General features: G+C 43.7%; 1 protein-coding gene across 8 annotated transcripts in view; it reads left to right on the plus strand.

Annotated features, from left to right (window-relative positions):
• The window catches only part of CFAP61 (cilia and flagella associated protein 61), a 327,205-nt gene that overhangs the window by 248,102 nt on the left and 51,819 nt on the right, over positions 1–27,284 (plus strand). For all 8 annotated transcript variants that reach the window (XM_035298462.3, XM_054255275.2, XM_078371503.1 and 5 more), the window contains 3 exons: positions 2,824–3,151; positions 4,508–4,599; positions 11,810–12,015. In XM_035298462.3, coding sequence (XP_035154353.3) covers positions 2,824–3,151; positions 4,508–4,599; positions 11,810–12,015 — 626 coding nt within the window. The remainder of the gene's footprint in view (positions 1–2,823; positions 3,152–4,507; positions 4,600–11,809; positions 12,016–27,284) is intronic.

Below are 27,284 nucleotides of genomic sequence, written 5' to 3' on the forward strand. Positions count from 1 at the left end.
GGTCATTTCTCCAAGTTTTTACTGTAATGCCCAAGCTACCCAAACTTTTAAATACTAATAAGAATCCTCTTATATCAGAGTTTACAGTTATTATCAGTGGGAGGATCCAGCTCAGGAGGTTGTGCCACCAAGGGGGGAGCAGAACTCTCTTGAAATTGGCGTTTTGTCACCACATCAAAACCTGTCCCCATACCCTGCCTGATTGTACTGCCTCCTGGGCTCTTAGCAGGTGGCCCAGGCTCCAGTCACGTTAGGCTGCAGTGACAGTGGCTCTCAAGGCAGACTTACCCATCTTGTCAGCATTCATCTCTCCAAGTAGATTATGAGTTGCATGCTGATGTTCTTCACCAAGACATTCTGGGGGCCCTTCAAAGTGCCTGGCCCAAGAAGTGTTTGTCTGAATGTATGAATGAATGAGGTTTATCAGACCACTAACTCCCACCCTTCTCCCTAGCTAACCAAGGAGTTTTGATCTCCTTAATCAGAATCACCGACATAAGTAGTCTTAAAATAGGTACTCAGAACATCAGTGTGGCCAGGCATTTCCTCTTCCTATTTGTACCCAGTATGCAATATTCAGTTGACATTACAGAAGCACAATAGGCTGTATTTGCAAGGTCTGTAACTTGGAACACGTGTTCCTATTAACAGTGTTGGATTTGCTTATTCAGTTTTCAGTCTAGTTGACAAACTCCTATGAAACCCCAAATGTAGCCAAAATTGTGAATGCCTACATTAAGAGTATAACTAAACATTACTGCAATACTAGTAATTTTTAAAACCCAGAAAAATAAGAACTAGTATATTTAATATGCTACTTAACAAAAAGTAGCCTTAATTAGAAAAAGAAAATTGGGTAGGTAGAAAAACTTTCGTAAGGATGCTGAAGGAGACTTCTGAACACTTTCAAGGACTCAAGAGGTTGATAGTACTGTTTTTATGTATAATTTAAATTCAATCAGATATCTTTCTATATATTTATCTGGGTAGGAAATCTGTTTTTTATAGATATTGGGAAAGACAGGGAGAAAGCCAAAAAGGAGTGTAGGGAAACAGATTCAGAACCAGAGAGAGACTCAGAGAAATATATTTTCCGATGGCCACTGGGTAAGCATTATGAGAAAAAAGTAAAAGTAAAAGACTTAAAGAAGCTTCCTGGGATGGGATTAGAAAACTGAGTTAATAAAGACAGGGCAAGTACGCAGAGCATATTGGCTCCCTGCGAGAGGGCCAAGGACATCACAGAGAGGATGGATCTGAGTCCAAATGTCTAATAGAACCTTCTTCAAGATGGAAATAGGCTGTATCTGCACCACCCAATATGGTAGCCACTAGCCACCTGTAGCTATTGAGCACTTGAAATGGGCTACTGCAACTGAGGAACAAAATTTTTTGTTATATTTAATTTAAATTAATTTAGATGTAAATATATGTGGACATGCATGACTAGTGGCAACAACAGGATCCGAAAGCTCCCTGAACCATTCATGGGTGGGGTGTAGGGCAGCAATACTGAAGGGGCAGGCTACCTCTTGCCCAGGGACAGCTGATGTCTTTGCAGAGTGGAACAGGTGAGGGTGGTAAAGCAGGAATGTGAAGGAAGCAGGGAGATGGCCATCAGTATGATTGGGACCCATGTCTCATGTTCATTTTTTAGCATGCTTTTAATAAGGTGGCAGATTATTTTTGGTAAAAATAAAATCAGTTGAACTTACTTCATTTTGTCAGACAACTAAAGACAAAAACAACTAACTTGCACTGCTTTAGTGACTTTCAGCATGAGGATGGAAGACGATGGCCAGATAAGCATGAGAAAGTCTTGAAGTTTGAGCACAGAATGGCAAGGGCATCATGTAAAGAGGTTGGTGGCCCCTCTACTTATGGCACCCTCGCACAGTGCCTGGCATATGGTAGCTATGCCATCAGTATTTCTTGAATGACTCTCTGTCATATCAGGGCAAGAAGCAACAAGGCAAGAACCCAGACCTATAGATATAGAGACTGATGAAGCACCCATCTCTGGAGCATCATAAAGGGTCAGGCTTACTGGGTTTTAAAAGTTAGCAATGGGCTGGGTGCGGTGGCTCACACCTGTAATCCCAGCACTTTGGGAGGCCGAGGCAGGCGGATCACGAGGTCAAAAGATTGAGACCATCCAGGCCAACATGGTGAAATCCCGTCTCTACTAAAAAATACAAAAATTAGCTAGGTGTGGTGGCATGCACCTATATTCCTAGCTACTCGGGAGGCTGAGGCAGGAGAATTGCTTGAACCAAGGAGGCGGAGATTGCAGTGAGCCGAGATTGCACCATTGCACTCCAGCCTGGTGCCTGGCAGCAGAGTGAGACTCTGTCTCAAAAAAAAAAAAAGCAATGGGCAGTCTGAAAACTGAAGACTAGATGAGGTCACCCCAAGAAGGAACCTGCAGATACCCGAGTGTCAGACAGGAAGGGGAGGAGGATGGAGGCTGAGCTAGAGCTGTTCAAAATGTAGGAGCGTGAGGGGAAGGCAGGGTCTGTACAAATGTAAACCCTCTTATGTGGAAAAACCACTCACTCTGCGGAAGATATTTCATCACTTGGCATCCTTCTCTCCACTGGATGTCTAAACTGAGTGAATAAAAGAGTGACATTTGGGAATCTTAATGTGTTTTTCATACCCAAGACAATCTATCTCTCATACACACACAAGCAACATGGTAACAAACTTTGTATATGTATTTTTGTGCCCCAAATAATAAAATGCCCTGGAGAACAGTCACACTCTTGAGAAGGTAAAACAAAGAGTGATAACTGGATATTTCTGTGATTGTTCAATTTGTAGATGTTTTTCAGCTTCTGTGAGAAGAAGGTGGATTACGAAACATTTAAAGCACTCAATGATGCATGTCTTGTGTATGACGGTCAACTTGTGATTGATACCCACTTCCACACCAATGACATAGCCATCAGAGCTGCTGGCTCCCTCACCAAATTCTCCAATAGATATTACTCAAATGAGTGGACTCACAGCAACTTCAGTTCCAAAGAAATTGGCTTCCAGTTGGCAGCAGCTATGCTACATCTCTTTGATCCAAGCCTTGAGCCTGTGACCGAGCCACCAGCTGATCTTGACCGGCTCATCCCCATGTACAAAGGAGCCAAGATTCAAGGTAAGCTTCCTTCTCCTTGATAAAGCCACAGATTAGGTGTGGGTCAGCAGTCAGGACAGCCCTCCAGGTTTCTCTTAGGGTTGGGGAAAAGGCTCCTCGGTACCTCAGTGGGTTGCCACAGAGACAGAGAAAGAGTCTATCTAATTTCTGAAGCATTTATTACAAACCTGGAATTATTGTGATTATGATTCTTTGCATTTGAGCATTTATTATGGACCACATCCTAAATGGGGTTTCCATTTTACAGTTAAGAAAACAGACAAGGGGATGATTATTATCTTGTCTGGATGTCTCACAGCTTGAAAGTGACGGTTTGCCCTGACCTCTTACCAAAAACTTCCATTTTCACTATTAAGTTCAGAGATAAGGAGACCCTTCCAGATAGCCAGGCCTCAGCCTGCTCTTGGGGTGGATAAGCTTAACCATTTGCAGCTGTAAAACAAGTGCACTTTTATCCTGTAAACCTTTTTGGCCCCTAGGGAGGAGATGATTTCATGAGTAATGCAGGGTTCCTTCTATTTAGGGTGTGAGAAATACCTTTGAAAATGGTGTTTCTGAATGTGGTGGACCTTCTACCAGAAAAATGCACGAATTTATAAAATTAGGTGTTCACTTCCTGGAGGTTTGTGGATGAACCCACAAAGGTGTATGTAGACCCCCAGGGTGTCCGTGGATCCCAGTCCAGTCAACGGAATGCTAGACTACAGAGACGAAAGCCCCCCATTCCATCCTTGTCTTCCTTTTCCTAACTAGGCAGCCCCACAGGATCTTGCTTTACTTCTCACTCTGGGTGAGACCTGAGGAAAGGTGACGGCATGGGCAGGCAAGAGAAAGGAGGGCTGTCAGAAGCCAGAGCTGGTGCAGGCCCAGACCTCAGGGACAAGCCAAAATACTAAGAACTCAATAATGACAGTTTCTAAAACATTGAAGAAAGAACTTTGTTGACCGTCCTAATTAAATTCAATTTTTTAATATTTTGGCTACGTTTTGGAGAAGTGATGAGGAATAGGAATGCCATATGCAACATTTAAATCTTCTAAAGGTCTTGATCTGGTTTTGGCAGATATAGTTTAGGGTGTTGGGAGCTACAGATAATCATAGGATACACAAGATCCTCTTGGACATCCTGGAGCATTGGAGGCTACATTATGGGATATTGTGTCACATTCACATCAATTTGGTTAAATAAATGTCAACCACCCCAGGGAGTTCCTTGCTGTTAGCGGCACTTTAGTGGAAAAGTTTGAGGAGCATACACCACTGCAAGCATCTGTTTGTCCTGTGGTGAAAATATGAGCTCTGTGACTCACCTCATTCACAATTAATTTTAAATGAAAAACTTGCCATCTCCTCTAGGGGGCATTCTTCCCGGGTCTTACCATTATCTGCATATTGCCAAGCCTGCCATTCCAACTCCCTTGGAGACACAAATGGCACAGCCTGATTATGTAAGTATTATTTCTGAATTTCATTTTACTTTCAAATACAAAACCTTGTTTATAAGAGGATGAAATTCTTTACTTGGAGTCTTTAACGTGCCGGTCCGCACATCAGAAGCCTGCTGGAATAGTCATCCCCCAAGATGGCCCTCAGTGACTCTTGTACCTTGGCCTTCATGCCCTTGTGTGGCCCCTCCCACACTGAGTAGGGCTGACCTGTGTAGCCAACAGGATATTGGGGAAATGACTGTGTGCCTTCCAAGGTCAGGTCAAGAAAGATACTGTAGCTTCCAGCTTGCACACTTCTAGGTGACCTGCTGCCACAACTGTAGGGTTCCCTTTAAAAAGGTCCATGTGACAGGAGATTGAGGATTCCTGTACCAGCCATGATCAGTTTGCCAGGCAGATGCATGCACCACCTTGGAAGCTGAGCCTCCAGCCCCATTCAAGCTTTCAGGTGACTGCAGCCGCAGCCAACATCTTGGCTGAAAACTTAGGAAAAGCCTTGAGCCAGAACCCCCCAGCTAAGCCACTCTCAGCTTCTGACTCCCAGAGACCATGAGATAACAAAAATTTATCATGTAAAAAAAGCTATTACTTTTTTTACTAGACTTTACTTTTTTAGAGCCGTTTTAGGTTCATAACAAAATTGATCAGAGATGCAAAGCTTTCCCATATACCTCCAACCCTTCAGCAGACATATAGCCTCCCCCACTATCAACATCCCCCACCAGCGATTTATTTCCTACAGTTAATAAACCTACACTGACACATTATTATCAGCCACAGCCCGTAGTTCACATTAGGGTTCACTCCTGATTTTGTACATTCTGTGGGTTTGGACAAATGTGTAATGACACATATCCACCATTACAGGATCATATGGAGCAGCTTGACTGCCCTGAGAACCCTCTGTGTGCTGCCTGTTTGTCCCTTCCTCTGTCCTAAGGCCTGGCGACTACTGATCTTTTTTGCTGTCTTAGTCACTTTGCCTTTTCCAAAATGTCATACAGTTGGAATCATGCAGTCTTTAGGCTTTTCAGGTCGGCTTCTTTCACTTAGTAACATGCATTTAAGCTTCCTCTATATCTCCTCATGGCTTGATGGCTCGTTTCTTTTTGACACTGAGTGATCCTCTATAGTCTGGATGTATCTGTTTATTTATCCATTCACCTACTGAAGGATATTAAGCCTCTACATTTTGAGGCAACCTGTGATGCATCGATAGATAATTGAAATATCCACTTTCATGTCAATGGAGCAGGTAGATTGCTTAGCATCTGGAATGGCCGTGGAGACTCCACTGTTTTCCTCCCTTCCAGGAAAACCAGAAGCTGTGCAGATGGGAATTCCCCTGTTTAAAGGACACAGGTGGTTGGTCAGTTGAAGAGCTTCTCTAATAAGATTCTCTGACACATGGTCCCAGGCTGGTGTGTGTTGTCATCTGGGGCCTTCCTTTTGCATATGTCACATTGGCCTTTTAGTCAATGAGGTGGACTGGAAGCTGTCTCCTTAACTCCATTCCCATTTTCTTCTCCTGAATATTTTTGAGGGTGAGCAAGATGACCAACTTAAAATAAACACATTTTCCAGGTTTCCTTGAGGACAGGGTCAGCCATATGGCAGGTTCTGGCCAATGAGATGTAAGTAGAAGCTCTTGGAAAATTCCTTAAAAGGGAGCAGACTCAAATGGCACAGGTTCTGGTCTCTTCACTTTTCTCAATCCCAGCTGTTCCATTTCCTTCCCGTGGACCTTGAACAAGTTCTTCAATGTCTCTGCATTTCTGGGATCACTGGGGAGCATATATAAAGCAACACTGGAACAAAACAGGTAGCCAGTAAGTGGTGAAGGTGGTTGTTTTAATCGTTATTCCAGATAAATAATGAAACCCAGTTCTTCTAGGAAAAGGGTAAATGCTGTGTGTTTAGAACTTACTTTCCTTTGCCCTTTCCCAGATTATTTTAGTTGTCCTGTACACATGGTCTGATGCAAAATTGTCTTACAATAAATGATCATCACTTATTATAGATCATCATAAATACTGTTCCAGTGTCTATTGCTGTGTAAAAAACACTTAGTGACATAAAACAGCCATTTGATCCTGCTCACAGATTCTGAGTCAGGAATTTGGACAGGGCACAGTGGGTACAGCTTGTCTCTGCCCCACACTATCCAGAGCCTTAGATGAGAAGACCAGAGGGTTAGATCGATGGTCCGGATCATCTGAGGGCTCGTTTACTAAATCTGAAGGCTTGTTGCTCAGCTGAGCTGGGATGACTTGGGGACAGGAAGTGCTCACTGCAACCTCCCCACCTGGGCTGTCCTCACGTGCCTGGGCTTCCTCACACTATGGTGGCCTCAGAATAGCCAGACTGCTCACATGGTGGCTCTGGGCTCCAAGTGCACGTGTTATTATGCAAGTTGGAAGCTGCATTGCCTTTTATGACTCAGCCTCAAAAGTCACACAGCATCGCTTCTCCCACTCTCTCTGTTGGAGCAGTCACAGCAACCACTGAGATTCAAGGGGTGGGGAATAGAGAATCCATCTCTCAAGGCAGAGAGTGTCAAGGTCATATTGCAGGACAGTGTGTGGGTTGGGGAAATTGTCATGGCATCTTTGGAAAGTACAGTCTGCCACCAGTGAGGTGGGGCATGAGGTAAATAGGATAAAGCCCAGAGTATTCACAGGCCAAGCACTTTGATCATCGCAGATAAATAACCTGAGTCTAATATGCACAAGAGCTAGAACATATTGGACCTGGTTTCAGTCAGAACCAGATACTTCAAGGACAGTGCATGATTTCCTACATGCGGCATCGTTTATTTATGAGCCACTGACTCTCTCTAAATAAAGTCAGAGGAGGAGCCAAAAGGAGTTTTTAGATAATGAGAGTTTTAATAAGAGTGCAACTTAAATAGATTCTTTGGCTGGTGCTATGACAGTATGTGAACAGGACCCCTGACTTTAATTAACCATTTTGCCAGGTGGGCCTCCTTTTTAATTAGTACAGAAGATCTAAACAGATTTTTTTTCCATTTTATTATCCAAGAAAAAAAAAATGTAGGATGACTCCATGGCAATCTTTTGGGGCTGGAATTAATTTGATTAAGTGAAATTGTTGCCAAAATGGTCAGGCAGTCACCTAAATATAAATACAGCCAATTGATCAGAACGGAGCCCATTGAACAATATTTCACCAGAGAGATTGAATTCCTATTCATACACTAGATGTAGCATAGACAAATCTTATCGGACGTTTATAGTGCTCACTAATTGGAATATTTAAGTCAGAAGATACTGTAGTAATTCATGAGCTCTTTGAGAGGTAACCTGACAAAAGCAAGAAAGGGGACCCTAAGTCGTCTACATAATAAACTAATTTACAGATTCCAGTCCACATGCTTTGTTGGCGTATATACCACAGAATAAAGAAATTTGTCACAACAAATTCTGCCTTGGATACCATCAAATTTAAAATTGTGTGCTCATCGTGAGAGCTGGGAACCTGATTTCTCTAACACCAAGTCTGATTAATCCTGTGTCTTCCATTTGGCATAAATTCCAGAGCCAATTTCCAACCTTTGTCAAGATCATAAAGAAACTCAAAAGTACAAATGCATTCAGGGAAAAAAAGAAGAAGAAAAACCATGACAGAATCAGTGACTCCATCAGATTTTAAATTTAATGTCCAAATTTTTTAACAATTTACTCGTATACTTAAACTAGGGGAAGACGCCAGGCATACACTCCCAAATTGGAAGGTTGTGAAATAATCATCCTGAGCCCGCAACCCCTCACCATGTGAGCAGGGCTGGGAGGCGCCCTGTGGCATCACTAGTGGAGCAGCTCTCTGTGAGCCACTGCAGAAAGTTCTGGGTTTCACTGGCTTATCATGTTCTGCCAGCGACTGTGAATAGGAATGGCCTGCACTACAAGAGTAATTTGTGTCTAAGAAGCCCCTGTACGAGTGAATTGTATTTAACGTTAATACAACATATTTGGAGACACTCTCAGTTCCCAGAGGGCCCCTCCAGTGATGCTAATGTAGTGCCAGATCTCCTTAAAATGGACACTGTTCCTTCCTTCCAAAGTTGAGGTCAGCCATCGGTGCAGCTCCTCATCACCTTCTCTAGCAAGGCTTCTTCGGGACTCCAAGCCCTCATCTCTGTCAAGCACTGTATCATGGGATCATGCACACGAAACCTAGGGAGGACGCCGAAAGATGATAACTCAGTGTTTACATTTAAAAGTAACACCAAAAACAGCAACAATTCCATAATTTTTTTAAAAATCACTAAAAATGATGCTGATGATAGACTCTCAGGGAACAGGATGACATTTAAGGGCACAAAATGCTCGGACTCTCACTGCTGTCAGCCTGCAGCCTGCAGGGCTCCTCGAGGACTTGTCAAGTCACCACCAACTAAGTGACCATAACTGTCATCTCAAGGTGCACAGCCTCGACCCCGTACGTGAAATCCAAGTCAGCCCTTCTAAGCATAAAGAAGTCCTTATAAGCTGAAGTCGGGGGATTGTAAGCTGAAGTGAGACTCTTGGCAAAGTCAAGATTTGTTAGCCACATGGGCGGCTCTCAAGGTGTGCCCCCTTGTCACCTGGGCTCCCTTTTTTAGTCACTTTGCACAATGACGCATAAAAGGAGGAGGAGGCCTGGGGAAGCCTGGCAGATAAAACTGTGCCAGTCTGTGGTGCTTCCTCTCCCCGACACCAGCCTCACTGCCGTGGTGCGGGAGCTGCCCCTCCTTGGAACTCACCTGCAGCTCTCCAGCTTTTCACCAGTCATCGCCTACTGTGATGCGGTCACCTACCCCTGGGTTCCAGAAGCCAAACCTAAGGCTGCTGTTTCCAGACACAACTGGCCTTTCAAGCCTTGTGTTTAATTTAGAAATACAGGCGGAGGTCACATACTTCACAGTCTGTATATCTACATAGATTTTAATAGTGCTGAATATCCCAGGCCATCAGGTAAAGTCGACACCAGGGGTTATTCTGTGAAGTCATGCGCCCCGGCCCCCATCTGGAGCAATGGTGGGAGGCATTGCTCAGACTGTGAAGTCAAGGCTTGAGAAGACACACGTGAATGAGCAAAAGTCCATGGGGCATCCAGGCCTAGAGAGAGGCCTGTGGCAGGAGCCGAGGGCGAGGGGTGAGCAGAGGAGGATGCCAGGCCCCTGCAGCCAGAGGCTCAGGCCTGGCTTTTTCCAAACTCTTCTCCAGAGGAACCTGCCCTTCCACACCAACTTCTCCCTGGAGCCCGCTTCCTTCCTTCCTTCCTTCCTTCCTTCCTTCCTTCCTTCCTTCCTTCCTTCCTTCCTTCCTTCCTTCCCTTCCTTCCTCCTTTCCTTCCTTCCTTCCCTCCCTTCCTCCTTTCCTTCCTTCCTTTCCTTCCTTCCTTTCTTCTTTCTTTCCTTCCTTTCTTCTTTCTTTCCTTCCTTTTTCCTTCCCTCCCTCCTTTCCTCCTTCCGTACCTCCCCTCCCCTCCTCTCCCCTCCCCTCTTCTTCCTTTCCCTTCCTTCTCTTCCTTTCTTCCTTTATTACTTTCTCCCTCCCTCCCTCTCTCCCTCAATTTACTCATCAAAAAATCTAGTTCCTTGCCATGGCACAGCCTGAATATTTAAAAATAACTTGTCCTCACTTTAGAAGTAATGATCAGTTTTTAAAAATGAGAAACTGCAGACAGTCAAATAACCATAAGGATAAACAATAAAAATTGCCCAGTCTCTCAACTGCAGAAAGTGACCATTAACATTTTGTGAAAATGTTGATGCAAAACAAATGAAATGATACTGTGCATTTTTGTGAACTACTTCTACAGTATAAAATGTACTGTGAACTTATCTCCCTGTTGTGAAATATATTTGAACACTGATTTTTTAAAATGCATTGCTCTCCATTATGGGGGGCATTGTTTTGCTGGATAATATTTTAATCAGTTTGGATTTTTAAAAACACTTTGTTATGGTGGTAGATTTCCCATCTATCCATCCGTTTCTATAAATGAAGGACCACTTCCATCTCCCTTGAAGTACTATCCCCCAACCAAGTTTTCCTCCCCCACCCCCAAATGCCCAGCTTCTCACACACATACCTGGGGTTGGCCCAGGACTCACCTGTCGTGCCTCCTGTATATCTCGCCTTGTACCTTTACAGCTGGCCGAGTCCCCCAGGGCTTTGCCATGTGATGCCCAGACACCCACCAGTTGCCTGTATTTATTTAAAAGTTAAACTGTGTTTAGACAAAATCCCCAGGCGATGTCCAGAAGTAAGTAAATGTTTGGGGTCCAGGCGGTCCAGATGGCCTTGGATTTCTAAATGCCACATTCAAGTTCAGAAGAGAAGCTTAAATCTATATGCACTCAGAAGACATTTATTGAGCGTTGCTGTGTACTGAGGTCAGAGTCTAGGGCTGTAGGGAAGGTTCAGCCACCTCCCGCAAAACGGTGTTTGTCCACAGAGGCTCCCCACTGCCTGAGCCAGTAGGGAGCTGTCCGGGGCTGAAATAGAGAACGTCATCATGGCATGGAACCGGAGCAGCATCTATCCTTGTCACTTGGGCTCACGTGGCAGTTGTAGCTGCTTTCTACAAGACAGGAAGTCACGAGTCCACACCTTCAGCAATTGATAAACTAGAAAGCCACTTGCAGAATGCGTATGTGGGTCTCCTGTACCGTGAATCTCCTTCCTGGGAACAGACGTTCTCAAATGACTGACGCTGTCCAATTCCTGCCATCAGGCATGGCCTTTTACGTGTTTCTTTTGTTCAAGTAAGCTTGAAAATAACTGAAATTATTTCTGATCAGTTTTGACTAGGAGATTTTTCTCAAAACGGTACTGTGGAAGCTAAGAAATTTAAGTGTTCAAACACCTCAGAGGAGAGAGCAAACCCTGTCCCACGTATTAGCTGGGCGTGCAGTATTAATAGAGGATTGGCCGTAACCTAGCAACTAGTTGAGAAACAGAAAAAGGTCATCACAGTTTAAAATATCCTGAAGAACATTTAAGTCACTGAGTCCAAGTATGTGGTTTCTGACACGCTGTTACCTTCTGCTGAGTCTGGTCAATATCTATTACTGTTATTTGCAACAAGGGATAAGATATAACCTGTCTGCTGTATTTGAAAGAATAAACTGCTATGATAAAGTTCCCGAAATCCAGAGATGTTTCTAATGTTGTTTTTCTGATCCACATCCCACCCCCAGGGTTTAGAAATAGTAACCAGTAGTGCAGAAAATGGGACTTACTTCCGAATTCATATCAACAAGTATCAAATGGTGGAAACCATCACATGCCTTTCTAAGGAGCCCTTCCCCACCTCCAACTACATCTGCCTGTTTGGCCAACATGAGCAGCTCCTCAACAACCTGCGTGCTCGGTACAATGAAAACCTGATCACAGATCTCTATAGGTAAGTTGGACGTTGCATTTGACTATGGGGAAATACAAACGTATATAATGTCTCATGAATGAGGGACCTGTGTTGTGATGCACCAGAGAGCAAAACGGGAATCCCTGGGAGAAGCCAAGTGGCAGAGATTTCATTCTAATGAAGCACATCTGAGGCTAATGTGGACTGGGGAGCAGAGAGTCACGGGAGGGAGGACATGGACTCCATATGTATCCACACATGGCCCCTGTGGCCATACCAGGGCCTGGACTTCAGGTACAACCAAGCCCACCATGGACAGGCAAGGAGGAGGTGATATTCAAGTGCCTTTCCACATGGGACTGTCAAGAGAAGTGGTCAGAAATGCAGGAGGTAGATTTGGAAACAGCATGTGGAAGGATCTGATCCTGATGGGACTCCGTGATCATGGGACAGAGTGTTGTGACTCCAGCCTTCCTCCTCATGGCATGTGTTCAGGCAGGCTCAGGGTAGCCATTTGTTCAGGGTATTGGTAAGGGAATTCCTACACTGACGGGTCAGTTAAACTTGAAACCTTAGTCTTTTCAAACTCTTGAGACACACTTCATCATATCCAATAGGAAGGCGTAGAATTTCCGAGTGGAAATCTACCTCTAAATGTAGCTTGCTAATTAGCAAAGTTAGGAGACTTTCCCTCTATTCACAAAGCAAGGTGATGCAGAGCCAGCGCTAGATACAAACGTGGACTGAAAACCGTGCAGTTCCAGTGCTCTCTCACCCACAGAAGCAGTTGTCAGGATCGCCAGCAATCTCTCCTGCCTCTTACATTTTTTTGAATTGTAGAATGCATCATACAAATAAAAAAGTATGTGAAGTATGTATGGACTTTAAAGGGAAAAATAATACTGGAACTCTATGGGTCCACTGCCTACGTGAAGAAATAATGCCTTATATTAGCAGTCAGGAAGTCCCTCTCTGACCACAGCCCCTCCCACCCCACCATCTCCTAGGAGGTAGCCACTATCCTGAAGTTTGAGTTTTTCATTCTGTTGCCTATAAAGCAAGGATCAGTGAAGTTCTTCTATAAAGGGCAGATATGGCCTCAGTTGCAAGTGCTCAACCCTGCATTTGTAGTGAGAAAGAAGCCATAGATGATGTGTAAACAAATGGACACAGCTGCGTCCCAAGAAAGCTTCATTCGCCAAAATGGGCATTGGGCTGGATTTGCTCTCAGTCAGTTTGTCAACCGTCGTTTTAAAGATGTGTACATAGACGCATGTGATTTCCTAAATAATATTTGAGTTTGCCTTGCCTACTTCTGACTCAGGTTTATAGCTTATCAAAGAAAGCCTGCTGTGTGGTATTCCATCACGTAATGGTCACAATTCAGCCATGGGTTTTCCTGTGGACTGTGTTGACACTGGTTCCAGTTCAGGGCCATTACAGTCAGATGTTGTGAACGTTGTGGACGTACCTCATGTGCAGAATCTCTCTAGATATCCTAGTCCTAGAACCGCTGGGTCACAGGACATGCACATCTTCAGCTTCACTAGTTGATGCCCAGATGTTTCCCAAGCGTGGTCATGTGGCATAGAGACTTTCCAGTCAACAGTGAACCACATATACAATCGTGGTCCCATAAAATATTAATAAAACTGAAAAATTTCCATCTCCAAGGGCCACCTTCCTGTCACCTAACACAACACATGACCCACGTGTTTGTGTGATGCTGGGGTGAGCAGACCTACTGTGCTGCCCAGCTGGTATAAAAGTATAGCACACAGTTATGTTCAGTGCAGAACACTTGCAAATGATAATAAAGGACCATGTTACTGGTTTATATATTTACTAGACTCTATATTTTATTGTTATTTTCAAGTGTATGCCTTCTACTTATGAGAAAAATTAACTCTGAAACAGTTTCAGATAGGGGTATTCAGAAGGCATTATTGTCACAGGAGATGCCAGCTCCACTTGTGTTATTGCCCCTGAAGCCCTTCCAGTGGGGCAAGATGTGGAGGCGAAGACAGTCAGATGTCCTGACCCTGTGTAGGCCTAGGATAACATATGTGTTTGTGTCTTGGTTTTTAACAAAAAGTTTAAAAAGTAAAAAATAAAATAAATTGTAAATAGGAAAAACTGCATAGAATAAGGACATGAATATGCTGAATACCTGTACAATGTGCTGTGGGGTTTTTTGTTTGTTTTCTTTTTTTTTTTTTTTTTTGAGATGGAGTCTTACTGTTGCCCAGGCTGCAGTGCAGTCACATGATCTGGGTTCACAGAAGCCTCCGCCTCCTGGGTTCAAGCGATTCTCCTGCCTCAGCCTCTCAAGTTGCTGGGATTACAGGCGCATGCCACCACATCTGGCTAATTTTTGCGTTTTTAGTAGAGACAGAGTTTCACCATGTTGGCCAGGCTGGTCTCAAACTCCCAACCTCAGGTGATCCACCCACCTTGGCCTCCCAGAGTGCTGGGATTACAGGCATGAGCCACCGCACCCAGCCTTGTGCTTGTGTTTTGAGCTAAGTGCTATTATTACAAAAGAGTCAAAAAGTTGTAACAAAATAAGATTATAAAGTACACAGAGTAAGATAAGGTTAACTTATTATTAAAGAATAAGAAAGATAGAAAAACACGTTTCTATAAATTTAGTGTAGACTAAATGTACTATTTATAGTATCCTCGTATTATATGGTAGTGTCCGAGGCCTTCACACTCCCCACTCACTCATTCACTAACTGCCCTAGAGCAACTTCCAGCCCTGTAAGCTCCATTCATGCTAAGTACCCTCTACAGGTATACTCTTAAAATATTTTATACCATATTTTTGCTGTACCTTTTCTGTGTTTAGACATACAAACACTTACCATGGAGTTACAATTGCCTACATTTTTCAGTACAAAAACTTGTACAAGTTTGTAGCCTAGGAGCAACAGGGGCATATAGGCTAGGTGTGTAGTAGTAGGCTAGTCCGTCTAGGTTTGTGTACGTGCACTCAGGACCTATTCCCATCGTTAAGTGACACATGACTGTTGTATTTATTTATTTATTTATTTATATTTTATTGCACTTTAGGTTCTGGGGTACATGTGAAGAACATGCAAGATTGTTGCATAGGTACATACATGGCAATGTGGTTTGCTGCCTTCCTCCCCAACACCTATATCTGGCATTTCTCCCCATATTATCCCTCCTAACTCCCCACCCCCTATAGTCCCTCCCCTCATTCCCCCCACAGACCCCAGTGTGTGATGCTCTCCTCCCTGTGTCCATGTGTTCTCATTGTTCAACACCCACCTGTGAGTGAGAACATGCAGTGTTTGATTTTCAGTTCTTGTGTCAGTCTGCTGAGAATGATGGTTTCCAGGTTCATCCATATCCCTACAAAGGACACGAACTCATCATTTTTTATGGCTGCATAGTATTCCATGGTGTATATGTGCCACATTTTCCCTTTCCAGTCTATCATTGATGGGCATTTGGGTTGATTCCAGGTCTTTGCTATTGTAAACAGTGCTGCAGTGAACATTCGTGTGAATTTGTCCTTATAATAGAACGATTTATAATCCTTTGGTTATATACCCAGTAATGGAATTGCTGGGTCAAATGGAATTTCTATTTCTAGGTCCTTGAGGAAGCACCACACTGTCTTCCACAATGGTTGAACTAATTTACACTCCCACCAGCAGTGTAAAAGTGTTCCTATTTTTCCACATCCTCTCCAGCATCTGTTGTCTCTAGATTTTTTTAATGATCGTCATTCTAACTGGCGTGAGATGGTATCTCAATGTGGTTTTGATTTGCATTTCTCTAATGACCAGTGATGATGAGCATTTTTTCATATGTTTGTTGGCCTCATGTATGTCTTCTTTTGTAAAGTGTCTGTTCATATCCTTTGCCCATTTTTGAATGGGTTTTTTTTTTTCTTGTAAATCTGTTTGAGTTCTTTGTAGATTCTGGATATTAGCCCTTTGTCAGATGGGTAGATTGCAAAAATTTTTTCCCATTCTGTTGGTTGCCAGTTCACTCTAATGACTGTTTCTTTTGCTGTACAGAAGCTCTGGAGTTAGATTAGGTCCCATGACTGTCATATTTATTTAAACTTTCCCCAGCAGTGAATGAGAGCTCCTGTTGCTCCACAGACCTGCCAAACCTTGGTACTGTTAAATTTGGCCAGTCCAGTGGCACACAAAGGTATTCTCCCAGGGCCTTAATGCGCCCTTCCCCACTTAATGATGCAGTTAACTGCCTTTTCATCTGTTCATGGCCATTTGTGGTAGTTTCTGTGAAATGCTGGTTCATGATATTTGTCCATGGAGTGGGGGTGTCTTCTCATTATCAATTCACAGAAGTCATTTATAAACAAACTGGAGACAAACTTGTGTTGGTTATATATTTTTAACCAACTTTGAGGCTTGTCTTTTTACTTTATGATGTCAACAATATTCTTAATGTTTATCTTCTTCAAGAGTATCTTGGATAGTTTTGTCCTTTCCCTCTTATAATAGTTTTATAATCAACTTGTCAAGATCCATGAAAAGCCCCATTGGATTTGATAAGAAATGCATTAAATTATAGATCAATTGGGCAAGAATTGACATCTTTGATATTGAGTCCAATATCATAACATAGTATAGGTCTCAATTTAAGTATTCTTTAATGTCTTTTAATTAAGGGTTATTTTATCCATGAATGGCTTGCACAATTTTTGTTTCATATGATCTAAGATGCTTTATATTGTTCTTTCTGGTATAAATATCATTTTTTATGAATTGCTGCTTGTGTATAGAAATTCACTAATTTTTGTATGGTTCTATGGAAATCTGAGAAAATTTACCTATTGATTTTTAGGTTTTCCAAATAGAAAAATATCATCTGCAAATAGTGACAGCTTCATTTCTTCTTTTCCAACTTTTATAATATTTATTTATTTTCTTTTCTTGCCTTACTGCACTGGCTAAGATTTGTAATAAAAAGATCGGCTGGGTGCAATAGCTCACACCTTTAATCCCAGCACTTTGGGAGGCCGAGGCAGGCAGATCACCGGAGATTGGGAGTTTGAGACCAGTCTGGCCAAGATGGGAAAACCCCCTCCCTACATAAAATACAAAAATTAGCTGGGCGTGCTGACTTGCACCTGTAATCCCAGCTACTCAAGAGGCTGGAGCTCCAGAGTCACTTGAATCCGGGTGGCAGAGGTTGTGATGAGCTGAGATCGCCCCACTATACTCCAGCCTGGGCGAAAGAGTAAGATTTTTGTCTCAAAAATAAATAAATAAATGAATAAAAATAAAAAGTGGAGTAGGGGTAGTGAGGGATGGCACCTTTGCACCATTCTTAATCTGAAAGAGGAAGAGGTCAAGATTAGTGTGAAATAGTTGCTCTATGTATTTTTTATAGATGCTCTTTATCAGACTATGAAAGTTCCTCTTCATGACTGGTTATGTAAGCATTCTCATCATAAATGGCTTTTTATTTTTATTTTTCGGAAAAAGTTCTTAGTCCCTGAAAGCTTTTATGTGTACGGATACCTTCCTGATGCTTTCAAATCTAAACTACATTTTGATAAGTATCGAAATTTAAAATCATGAGCTTTCCCTCCTCAAATATTTGTAGACTTGGCTCCAATATTTATCTTAAACAATGAAAAAAACAAATATTTTTAAAAACGAATTCATTTGCTCCTTCACTTATATATAGGGTTTTTTTGTTGTGGTCAACCTTACCCAAAATATTTGAGTTAGGGGAGGATCAGTTGTTTGTTACAGAAAGCTTTTGGTTGGTGGGGAGTGTCATGCTAAGACTTTCTGGGGAAAAAAAAGCGTTTCACATTTGACTGTACTCAAAGCCCTACCTGGTTTGTTTCTTTCTAAATAGAAGGTGATTCTGAAACAGACGGACTTGGTGAGTTTGAGACTATGATAGGGGGTGCCGCTGTGAACTGGCGATAGTAATACTTTCAAAAGTTAATTAGATTTGTGATGAGTGTTTGGGATGGCAAAACGGGGTGACTCCGGATATCAGGAGGTGCCGATGGACATGTGTCCGAAAGGAGCAGGGGCAGGAAGATGGCCGCCAGTCATTTCTAAGTGAGTCCTGAGACCAGGCTGCGCCTTGTCAGTCGCTCCAGGCCTTCGCTCGTGGGCACATGCAGCTGCAGCCACACTCTTCTCAAGTGCCACGAAATGCTGCCAGGTCCCAGTGCTCATTTTTGGCCCGCACTCCTACCCTGTCCGTTGTCAGACCGGCTGGCGAGGCTCTTTCCAAGTAGGGTGAATGGTTGAGCTGATTTTGGCCACGATATGATTACCGATTGTTTTCCTGGCCTTGGCAGCGTCAGCAACCTCTCTTGTTCAGAACAGGCATGTTTTATCTGCACACTTCCATCCGCCGTGGCTGGGGCACCTTCCTCAGGGCTCTCTGCTGCCAGGAAGGCTGACAGTTAACCAGCTGCACTGTGCTTCTGCAAGTCAGGCACGACTTCAGCTCAGTTCCTCTCCGCGTTCAGAGAAACCCTCTGGATTCTTCCTCTCCACGTCCCCCTATCTATGCTCACTCCATCCAGGGCCAAAGCAGTGCAGGCACTAGCTGTGCCAGTGGGAGCATGGCAGCGCTGAGGGTCAGGTGTTGCTGTGGTAGCCGAGGCCTCCCGGGCAGACCCTGGCTGCCTGCGAGGGGCTCACTTGGAGCCATATGGGAACACGAGGTGGCGGCCGAGCTGTCAGCCACCATGAGGCACAGGCGGACAGCTGTCACAGGACCACAAGGTTCTGCGGCCCAGGCTGGCTTGGATTCCACCGATATTTTATTCTTTGTTTTCACCTCTGACTGCCAGTACAAACCACTGGCACTGAAGAGAGAGAACTAATCCACCATTAGTGACTGTGTGTGTGTGTGTGTGTGTGTGTGTGTGTGTGAGAGAGAGAGAGAGAGACAGACAGAGAGAGAGAGAGAGAGAGAGAGAAGTTGATCAATTGATTTATTTACTACTTTGGAAAAAGAATAGAGCCAATTTTATATCCTTTGTTGCTTTCTGACCCAACCATCATTTCAAGTCACACAAATATGTTACTAAAAATCTTCCTTCTTCCAATCTTCCCCTTAAAAACATTTCTGTCCCCACAGGCCTCACTCATGCACGCTCACACATGTGCACACACTCATGAACATTCACACAGCACTCATAATGTCCATTTGCACACACGCACAGTCACACGCTCACACACACCTGCACCTGCCTCTCTGAAATCTCGCAGTCCTGTCCTCACCCCGACAAGTGCTTGGCAGTGTTTAGAATGGCAGCACCTTCTGCCCTGCTGAAAACGCTCCTCCCTTCAGAACACTGGGGCAAAAGGAACTTCAATAAGGGTGTGGAGAAGTGGGAAATGGGAGCTGGGTTGGAGAGGAGAGGGGAGGCTGAGCGGCTTCCTGAGATGCCACCTGTCAGGGACTTTAACAAGCCTGTCCTGTGTCTTCTCGGCTTTCTTGACTCTGCTTCATCTTCTTTTACCCCCACTTACCGATGACCCTGCAAAAGACAGGTCTCGCCGACCGAATCTCAGCCTCCTTCACCTTAATTAGCAGTCTGTGCATCCTTTATCCTCACGGTGTGAATAGGTCTTGCCCTAGGTTCTTTGTACAAGCCCATCAGGTACTCATAAACCTTGATTAAACCTTCTCTTTTCACGTCTTAATACACTGATGACTGGTTTTGTAAGCATTACAAAAATACGCTGAGCTCTCAAAGACTGCCCTCAGACAGCCCCGTCCTCACATCTGCGCCGCTGCCGCCTCAACGCACACTCCAGTGGCCTACATTCAGAGACCGAGTGCTGCCGTGCAGTGTTCTAAATGGGGTTCGAGCAGCCCTTTAAAAGGCTGCCGTTACCTTTTTGAACTGCGAGGCTCCAGTTCTTCCCTTAGAAAAGCCACCTGTGTTATCTGTCTTTGGAGCTGCAAAACGGGATGCTGCCAGCCCATGTGGTCCCCACATTTATTGATTTGACTCCAGTTGGAATCATTTAATAATGACTTTAACAGATTTCTGTCCTCTGTGGTCAGCAGCCTTTTGCTGTGTCCAATATTAAATCGCACACTACATTCCAGGTGACTGTTTTTCCAGGTTTATCCAAATCTTCTTGAACGATGACTGCCCACTCCAGCTTCTCAACTTTTTGGTCCATACCTAAAAGGTGGTGGATAGTAATCCTCCCAATATACCGCCCCCCACCTCGCCCCACACACGCTTCGCTGCGGCCCTGTGCCAGGCCACTGACCTTCTCTCTATAGACTCTGTAAACGTTCCTGCTCGTCAGTTTCACTTCAGATTGTGCCAGTTCTGTGTGACAGCCTCGCAAAGAATCCTTTCCCAAATGATTTACTAAAATCAAAATGCATTCTCTTTCTTTTGCTTCCCACTCATTCAATTATAGGCTATTTCTCCGCCCTCATAAAAGGCAATCGAGGTCAGTTTGCTCACATACTCTGGGGATTCCTCATTGATCACGCCTTGGCCTCCTTCCTCCAACAGGCAGATCCCTACCCGGAGATGCTTCTCCTACTATTCCACAGGCCACGAGGCCAAACTCAAATTTTTGAACCTTACTTGTTCCCAAGATGGTCAACCTTAGATCTGAAGTGTAGACCGAGGAGGAGGCCAGAGTCTGCTGGCCACAACATGTGTCCATTCTTATTGACGGTCCTGTTTTTCGATCTTTTCTAGTGTATGTTACCTCCTCACATCCTCCCACTGTGGCATTTGTGTGGTACTAACCTTTCCTGAGATGAAAGGTGAGGCCATGTTTGAACTGCCCTGAAATTATAGCCAGCACATGTCCCTCCAGATATTCGTGCCAAAGATTGTAGTGCGGAAGAACAGACTCAACCGTTTGCATAGTCCAAAATGAATGTTCAGAGAAATAAACACAGGGAGTTCTGTGTGAAGTGTGAACTTTTAAAAACCTACCTCATTTATCACGAAAATAGCACTTGGCGTATCATGTTAGGATTTATTGAAAAGGCTTGGATTGAGGTTTTTTTACAGTTTTGAGGTATCAGAAATGTATAAATTCTGATTTCAAGTGTCTCAGTCTCAGTAGTGTTAGTAGGAATCTGCCTGGAGGACAGTGCCTGTGAGTGAATGAAAGAAGCCTGAGTATCCCCTCTAACAGCCAAGATTCTGTTTTACGTTTAAGGCTTCTATTACTGAGAATGTAAGAAATGAATAAGGAAATTGAGCCCTGGTTAACATCAATCTGAAGTTGGGAATGAGGGGGAAGCCTCTGCCTATTAACAGGTAACTCTCCACCAGGATTCCTCACCCCGCTTCGTCAACGTGCACTCCCACAGTCCTTACATCACCCTTTCCAGCCAGCAGAGGAAGGTGTTGGCATTCTCCCTGGCTATACAAGAAAACCAGTGTTTTCATTATTTGAAAGGAAATGTGTACATTTAAATCACATATTGATACTCAGGGGAGACAGTTTCGGCACAGGGATGGCCCTGCATCCCAGAAGACCATGCTGAAGTGTGAACTGTATATGGGACAAATCACACACAGTGTGAAACACACTTCATACACATCTGTTACATGGGACAAATCATGCAGTGTGAAACACACTTCATACATGTCTGTTACATGGGACAAATCACACACAGTGTGAAACACACTTCATACACGTCTGTTACATGGGACAAATCACACACAGTGTGAAACACACTTCATACACGTCTGTTACATGGGACAAATCACACACAGTGTGAAACACACTTCATACACGTCTGTTACATGGGACAAATCACACACAGTGTGAAACACACTTCATACATGTCTGTTACATGGGACAAATCACACACAGTGTGAAACACACTTCATACACGTCTGTTGACATATATCTGCAATATTACTAAAAACAAATAAAAAAAAAAACTCAACTTTTCACCAAGCTTTATAAAAACAAGAAATACCTTATGGTGAGCCCACCACTGCCACCTCTCAGTTACCTACCGCTGCCCTGCCCCCATCTTCTTACCTGCCACCCTGACCACCGTCTTTGTCTTGTGCATGCTTGGTATGTATCCTAAGAGAATTTACTCCGAAACTCCTACAATCTGTAAAAGCAAATCATCACTTCCCTTTCCTTAGTGTGGAAAGGACACTAGACTAAGACCTACAGAGGGGTCAAATTCCTGTGTTCCTGCTTCTCAGCTTTGTGAACTTGAACAAGCTATTTAATCTCATTGAGCATCAGTTTCCTCACCCATAAGATGGAGATGTAATCTATGATAAATCTTCCCACATCATGGGATAAAAGTATGTGTTGGGCCGGGAGCGGTGACTCATTCCTGGAATACCAGCCCTTTGGGAGGCCAAGGAGGGTGGATCACAAGGTCAAGAGATCAAGACCATCCTGGCCAATATGGTGAAACCCCGCCTCTACTAATAATAAAAAAATTAACTGGATGTGATGGTGCATGCCTGTAGTCCCAGCTACTGGGGAGACTGAGGCAGGAGAATCGCTTGAACCTGGGAGGCGGAGGCTGCAGTGAGCTGAGATTGTATCACTGCACTCCAGCCTGGGTGACAGAGTGAGACTCCATTTCAAAAAAAAAGAAAAAAGAAGAAGTATATTTGATGGAAACTGAAGTACAAGTGCAAAAAGTTTTTTATGGGAAAAAATTTTCGCAGTCTACCCATCTGACAAAGGGCTGATATCCAGAATTTACAAAGAACTCAAGCAGATTTACAGGAAAAAAACAAACAAGCCCATTCAAAAGTGGGCAAAGGATATGAACAGATACTTTAAGAAAGAAGACATATATGAGGCCAACAATCATATGAAAAAATGCTCATCATCACTGGTCATCAGAGAGATGCAAATCAAAACCACATTGAGATACCATCTCACGCCAGTTAGAATGGCGACCATTAAAAAATCTGGAGACAACAGATGCTGGAGAGGATGTGGAGAAAAAGGAACACTTGTACACTGTTGGTGGGAGTGTAAATTAGTTCAACCATTGTGGAAGACAGTGTGGCGATTCCTCAAGGCCTTAGAAATAGAAATTCCATTTGACCCAGCAATCCCATTACTGGGTATATATCCAAAAGACTATAAATCGCTCTACTATAAGGACACATGTACACGAATGTTCATTGCAGCACTGTTTACAATAGCAAAGACCTGGAATCAACCCAAATGCCCATTGATAATAGACTGGATTGGAAAAATGTGGCACATATACACCATGGAATATTATGCAGCAATCAGAAATGATGAGTTCGTGTCGTTTGTAGGGACATGGATGAATCTGGAGAACGTCATCCTCAGCAAACTGACACAAGAACAGAAAATGAAACACCGCATATTCTCACTCATAGGTGGGTGATGAAAAATGAGAACACATGGACACAGAAAGGGGAGTACTAAACACTGGGGTCTATTGGGGGGAAAAGGGGAGGGCCAGTGGGAGGGGGAGGTGGGGAGGGATAGCCTGGGGAGAAATGCCAAATGTGGGTGAAGGGGAGAAGAAAAGCAAAGCACACTGCCATGTGTGTACCTACGCAACTGTCTTGCATGCTCTGCTCATGTATCCCAAAACCTATAATCCAATAAAAAATTAAAAAAAAAAAAAAGTTTTTTATGTAAAGTACTACACAAGGGCAGAGTTTTGTAATGACTTTAACTCGTGTGTTCATGTGCACTACACATCAATATTAGCCTTTATGGAGAGACAGAAACACTTCCAGCCTTTTATGCAGTATTCCCTTCCCCTCTCAAATTAATACAAATTTAGGAAAATGCAGTGCTTCCTTTAATAATTTAAATGAAAAAATGCTTTTAAATTGAGTTAGTGTATGTGCTTGCTATATCTTATTTTGAAAATTGTCTGTGTGGCAGTATCTATGATGTTGAATATGATTGTTTTCAGTCATGGGCTAAGAAAATTGTTTATTTAAAGAGAGGTCATTATCAATAATTAAATAAGTGAGAAATCTGGTGCTTTACGTAGAATAAATGTGCTGAGTCAACAGTGCACCTCCAGGGCACTTTGTAGCAAAGGGATGGATCAAATGCTTCTACATACGCTTCAGTTAAAGCTGACTTCATTTCAAACCACTGGACACCCAAAGCGGCCTAGGTTCTGAATCCCATTTAAACTTTCAAATTAAGAGCTGTTTGAGTTGTAAAGTGTGTCTGGAATCTAATGTCATACCGTTTTAAAAGCTGCTTTGGAACATTGTTTCATGCATTGTCAATAATCACAAATACTTCAGACCTGCACTGTCCACAGTCGTCAACTGCCCCGTGTGACAAGTGGCTGCCATATCAGACAGCAGAGAATAGAGCATCTCCACTGTTGTGGAAAGCTGTGTTGGATGGTGCTCCTGTAGACCAGTCACCTCCATGGAATTCGTAGAAGGTGTGTTGGACGTAGCACCTATGAACAATCATTCCCTAAAATGCTAATGGCCAGCCCTATTTGGGTCCGAGTTTCAGACACACCAGTGTGGTAGCGAACAGATGAATGCTCAGTGAAGACCCAGTAGAGACAGAGGAGGTGATTTCTCTCCATGCCTGCTTTTGTGGGATCAGTTAGAAAACATTCTCCCCAGATCATGTCCCAAAGGTGTACAGATGGGGAAGGGGGCAGTTGTAGGAGAAGGGCCAGAGCTTTCTGGGGCACTTGGTCATTCTACAGGCCTTACAAGGTCTGTAGCACTCGGCCTTGCTTGGTGAGATAAAAGTTCCATCTCATCCTATCCGTGTACTTGTTTCAAGCTAAGCTGGCCAACCCCAGGCAGCCTGGCACTCCCTGCCAGAGTTATCAAGACAGCCTTGTTACTAACATCCTGTCTGTTATCAGAGACCAGGCCTTGATGTGGGCTTTAGGAATGCTGACTGCTGTGCCCAGAACTGACTTCGGTCCCTCTGCACATCTTTATAAAACTGCGGTTCTTTTCAAACTTGTGCAGCAGGAGTTAAAGTCCTTTATAGATTTTCTTCCTCCATTTCATTACATACCCACCTGGCAGCATGTGGTTGAAGGTTATTACTTATGAGTTTAAAATAATAGCTGATCAGCCATGGTTATCTCTAAGGCTACTAAGCTGCTTTAATATAAATACCTTTTTGACGAACTCCAGCAAGTGAGTTGTTTCATTGTTGTTGAAAGTGTGAAAATAAATGCATTTCAGAAATCATGTTCTCAGTCTACTGAGCCATGAGAAGGAACTGGCTGGCCTGCCTAAATTTTTTATGGCAAACAAACAATTGCAGAGAGACACTTTGAAGCCAGCTGGGCAGCAGGGAGTCACAGGTGCAACCTTCTTCTTCCTTCGCCCCAGACCTGAGTCTTTGTAGGGTTCTTTTTAAGGGTTAATTAAGCATATCTGTTTAATTTAAAATTTTTTTCCACTACAAAATAAATATGTGTTTATTACAGAAAATGCAGAAAAATACTTCCAATGCCGAGTAGAATGTAAAATCTATGCCTAAGCCCACTACCCAGAACCTATTTTAGATGATTGCGTCATGAGATGAAAAGAACTGAAGGGGAGCTGCTATTGCTCCCAGAAGTGAGACCTGCAGCAAGCCTGCAGACAGCACAGCTCTCCTCCCTGGGAACCCAGGAGCCAGGCAGACCCCACCTACAGCTCTGCACACGCGCCTCGTCCAAGTGAGGCAAGTGAGACCCAGAGTGACCCGGCTTGCCACATGTCACAACCAAGACAGTGGCACCAATAGGACAGGAACCAGAGTTTCCTGGCTCTCTGACTAATTTCCTTCATACAGGACAAACGGGAGTAGGGTTTCCATCATGCAATGACCGTTCTTTAGAAAAAGCAGTTGTTGCATTTGACTCTTCATTTAGCTATTATAAGAAGATTGGACAAAAACAAAAAATTATGTTTGGGACATGAGAATAATTCTGCTTCTCTGATAAAATACCTCAGGAGATACCCAGGAAAAGTCATGTGTGGAGGAAGAAACTAGTGGAACTTCTATTTGTATTTTTATTTAAAAAAAAAAAACAAACAGAAATCATGTTTTACTAGTATTCAAAGCACACACACGGGTGCCCTCTTGGGCCAGATGGAAGACAGCTGTGCATCCTACATAGCCTCAACACACTCACCATAATGGAACAGTGTCACAGCTTGGAGGGGCAAGCCTTATTAGTTAACTTGGTTTTTTCTTTGCTTGTTTTAGAGATGGAGTCTCGCTCTGTCACCCAGGCTGGAGTGCAATGACACAGTCTTGGCTCACTGCAACTTCTGCCTCCTGGGTTCAAGCTATTCTCCTGCTTCAGTCTCCTGAGCATCTGGGATTGCAGGTGTGCACCACCACGCCCTGCTAATTTTTGTATTTTTAGTAGAGACAGGGTTTCGCCATGTTGCCCAGGCTGGTCTTGAACTCCTGACCTCAGGCGATTCACCTGCCTTGGCCTCCCAGAGTGCTGGGGTTACAGGTGTGAGCCACCACATCCAGCCCTTATTAGTTAACTTTGGAACCTACTGCAGCTTTTGTGTATCTGGTTCTGGTCTTAACTAAACTAACTCTCCACAAAATCGACATGAGCATTTAATGGATTGTTCAAAAGAAACTACAGATTGCAAAGCCTAGCAAAGGAGCCACACATGAAGGAGAAAAGGGCAGGGCCAGCTCATCTCCTCTTGTTCAACCACACTGTAAGTACCACGGTTTGCCTCTCAGGTAGGGTTCCATTGCAGACAGCAGAATCCTCTCTGGCTTGTTTAAACAGAAAGCACTGTACTGCCAGTTATGGGGGCTTCATACAATTCCCTGAATGGGCTGGAGGAGCAGGCTTCAGACTGTCTTTCATGAAAAAGTCAGAAAATGGCTCTAGCCAATCTGCCACAGGGAGGAATTTGTGGAAGTGGGGAACTGCCACGACAGTGGCCAGTTCCATGACCAATCCGCTCTGCCATAATCCACACCAGCAAAATGGGTACACTAAGCCCTGATTTCGGCTCCCATGGGATTCTGTTACAGCTGACACCAAATACTGCCACAGCCAGGCTTGCCAGAAAAAGCAAGAAATGCAGTGGAAGCATCTCTTCCTCATGATGTTCCATGGAGTGGAAGCAGAGTCTCCTCCTCAGGGTGTGCGTGTTCATCCTCCAAGTTCCTACATGAGCTCAGTCCCATGTAGACCCTACACTGGACCTGAGTGTGGAAATTGTAGTCTTTCACTTCCCAGCCTGTGGTATTTTGGCTAAATCATACTACACAGTATCTTGAGTGTGGCTGGCAGAAACAGTCCACAGTATCTCTCACAGCTAA

This window comes from Callithrix jacchus, chromosome 5, assembly GCF_049354715.1.
Source record: "Callithrix jacchus isolate 240 chromosome 5, calJac240_pri, whole genome shotgun sequence".
Taxonomy (NCBI): Eukaryota; Metazoa; Chordata; class Mammalia; order Primates; family Cebidae; genus Callithrix; species Callithrix jacchus.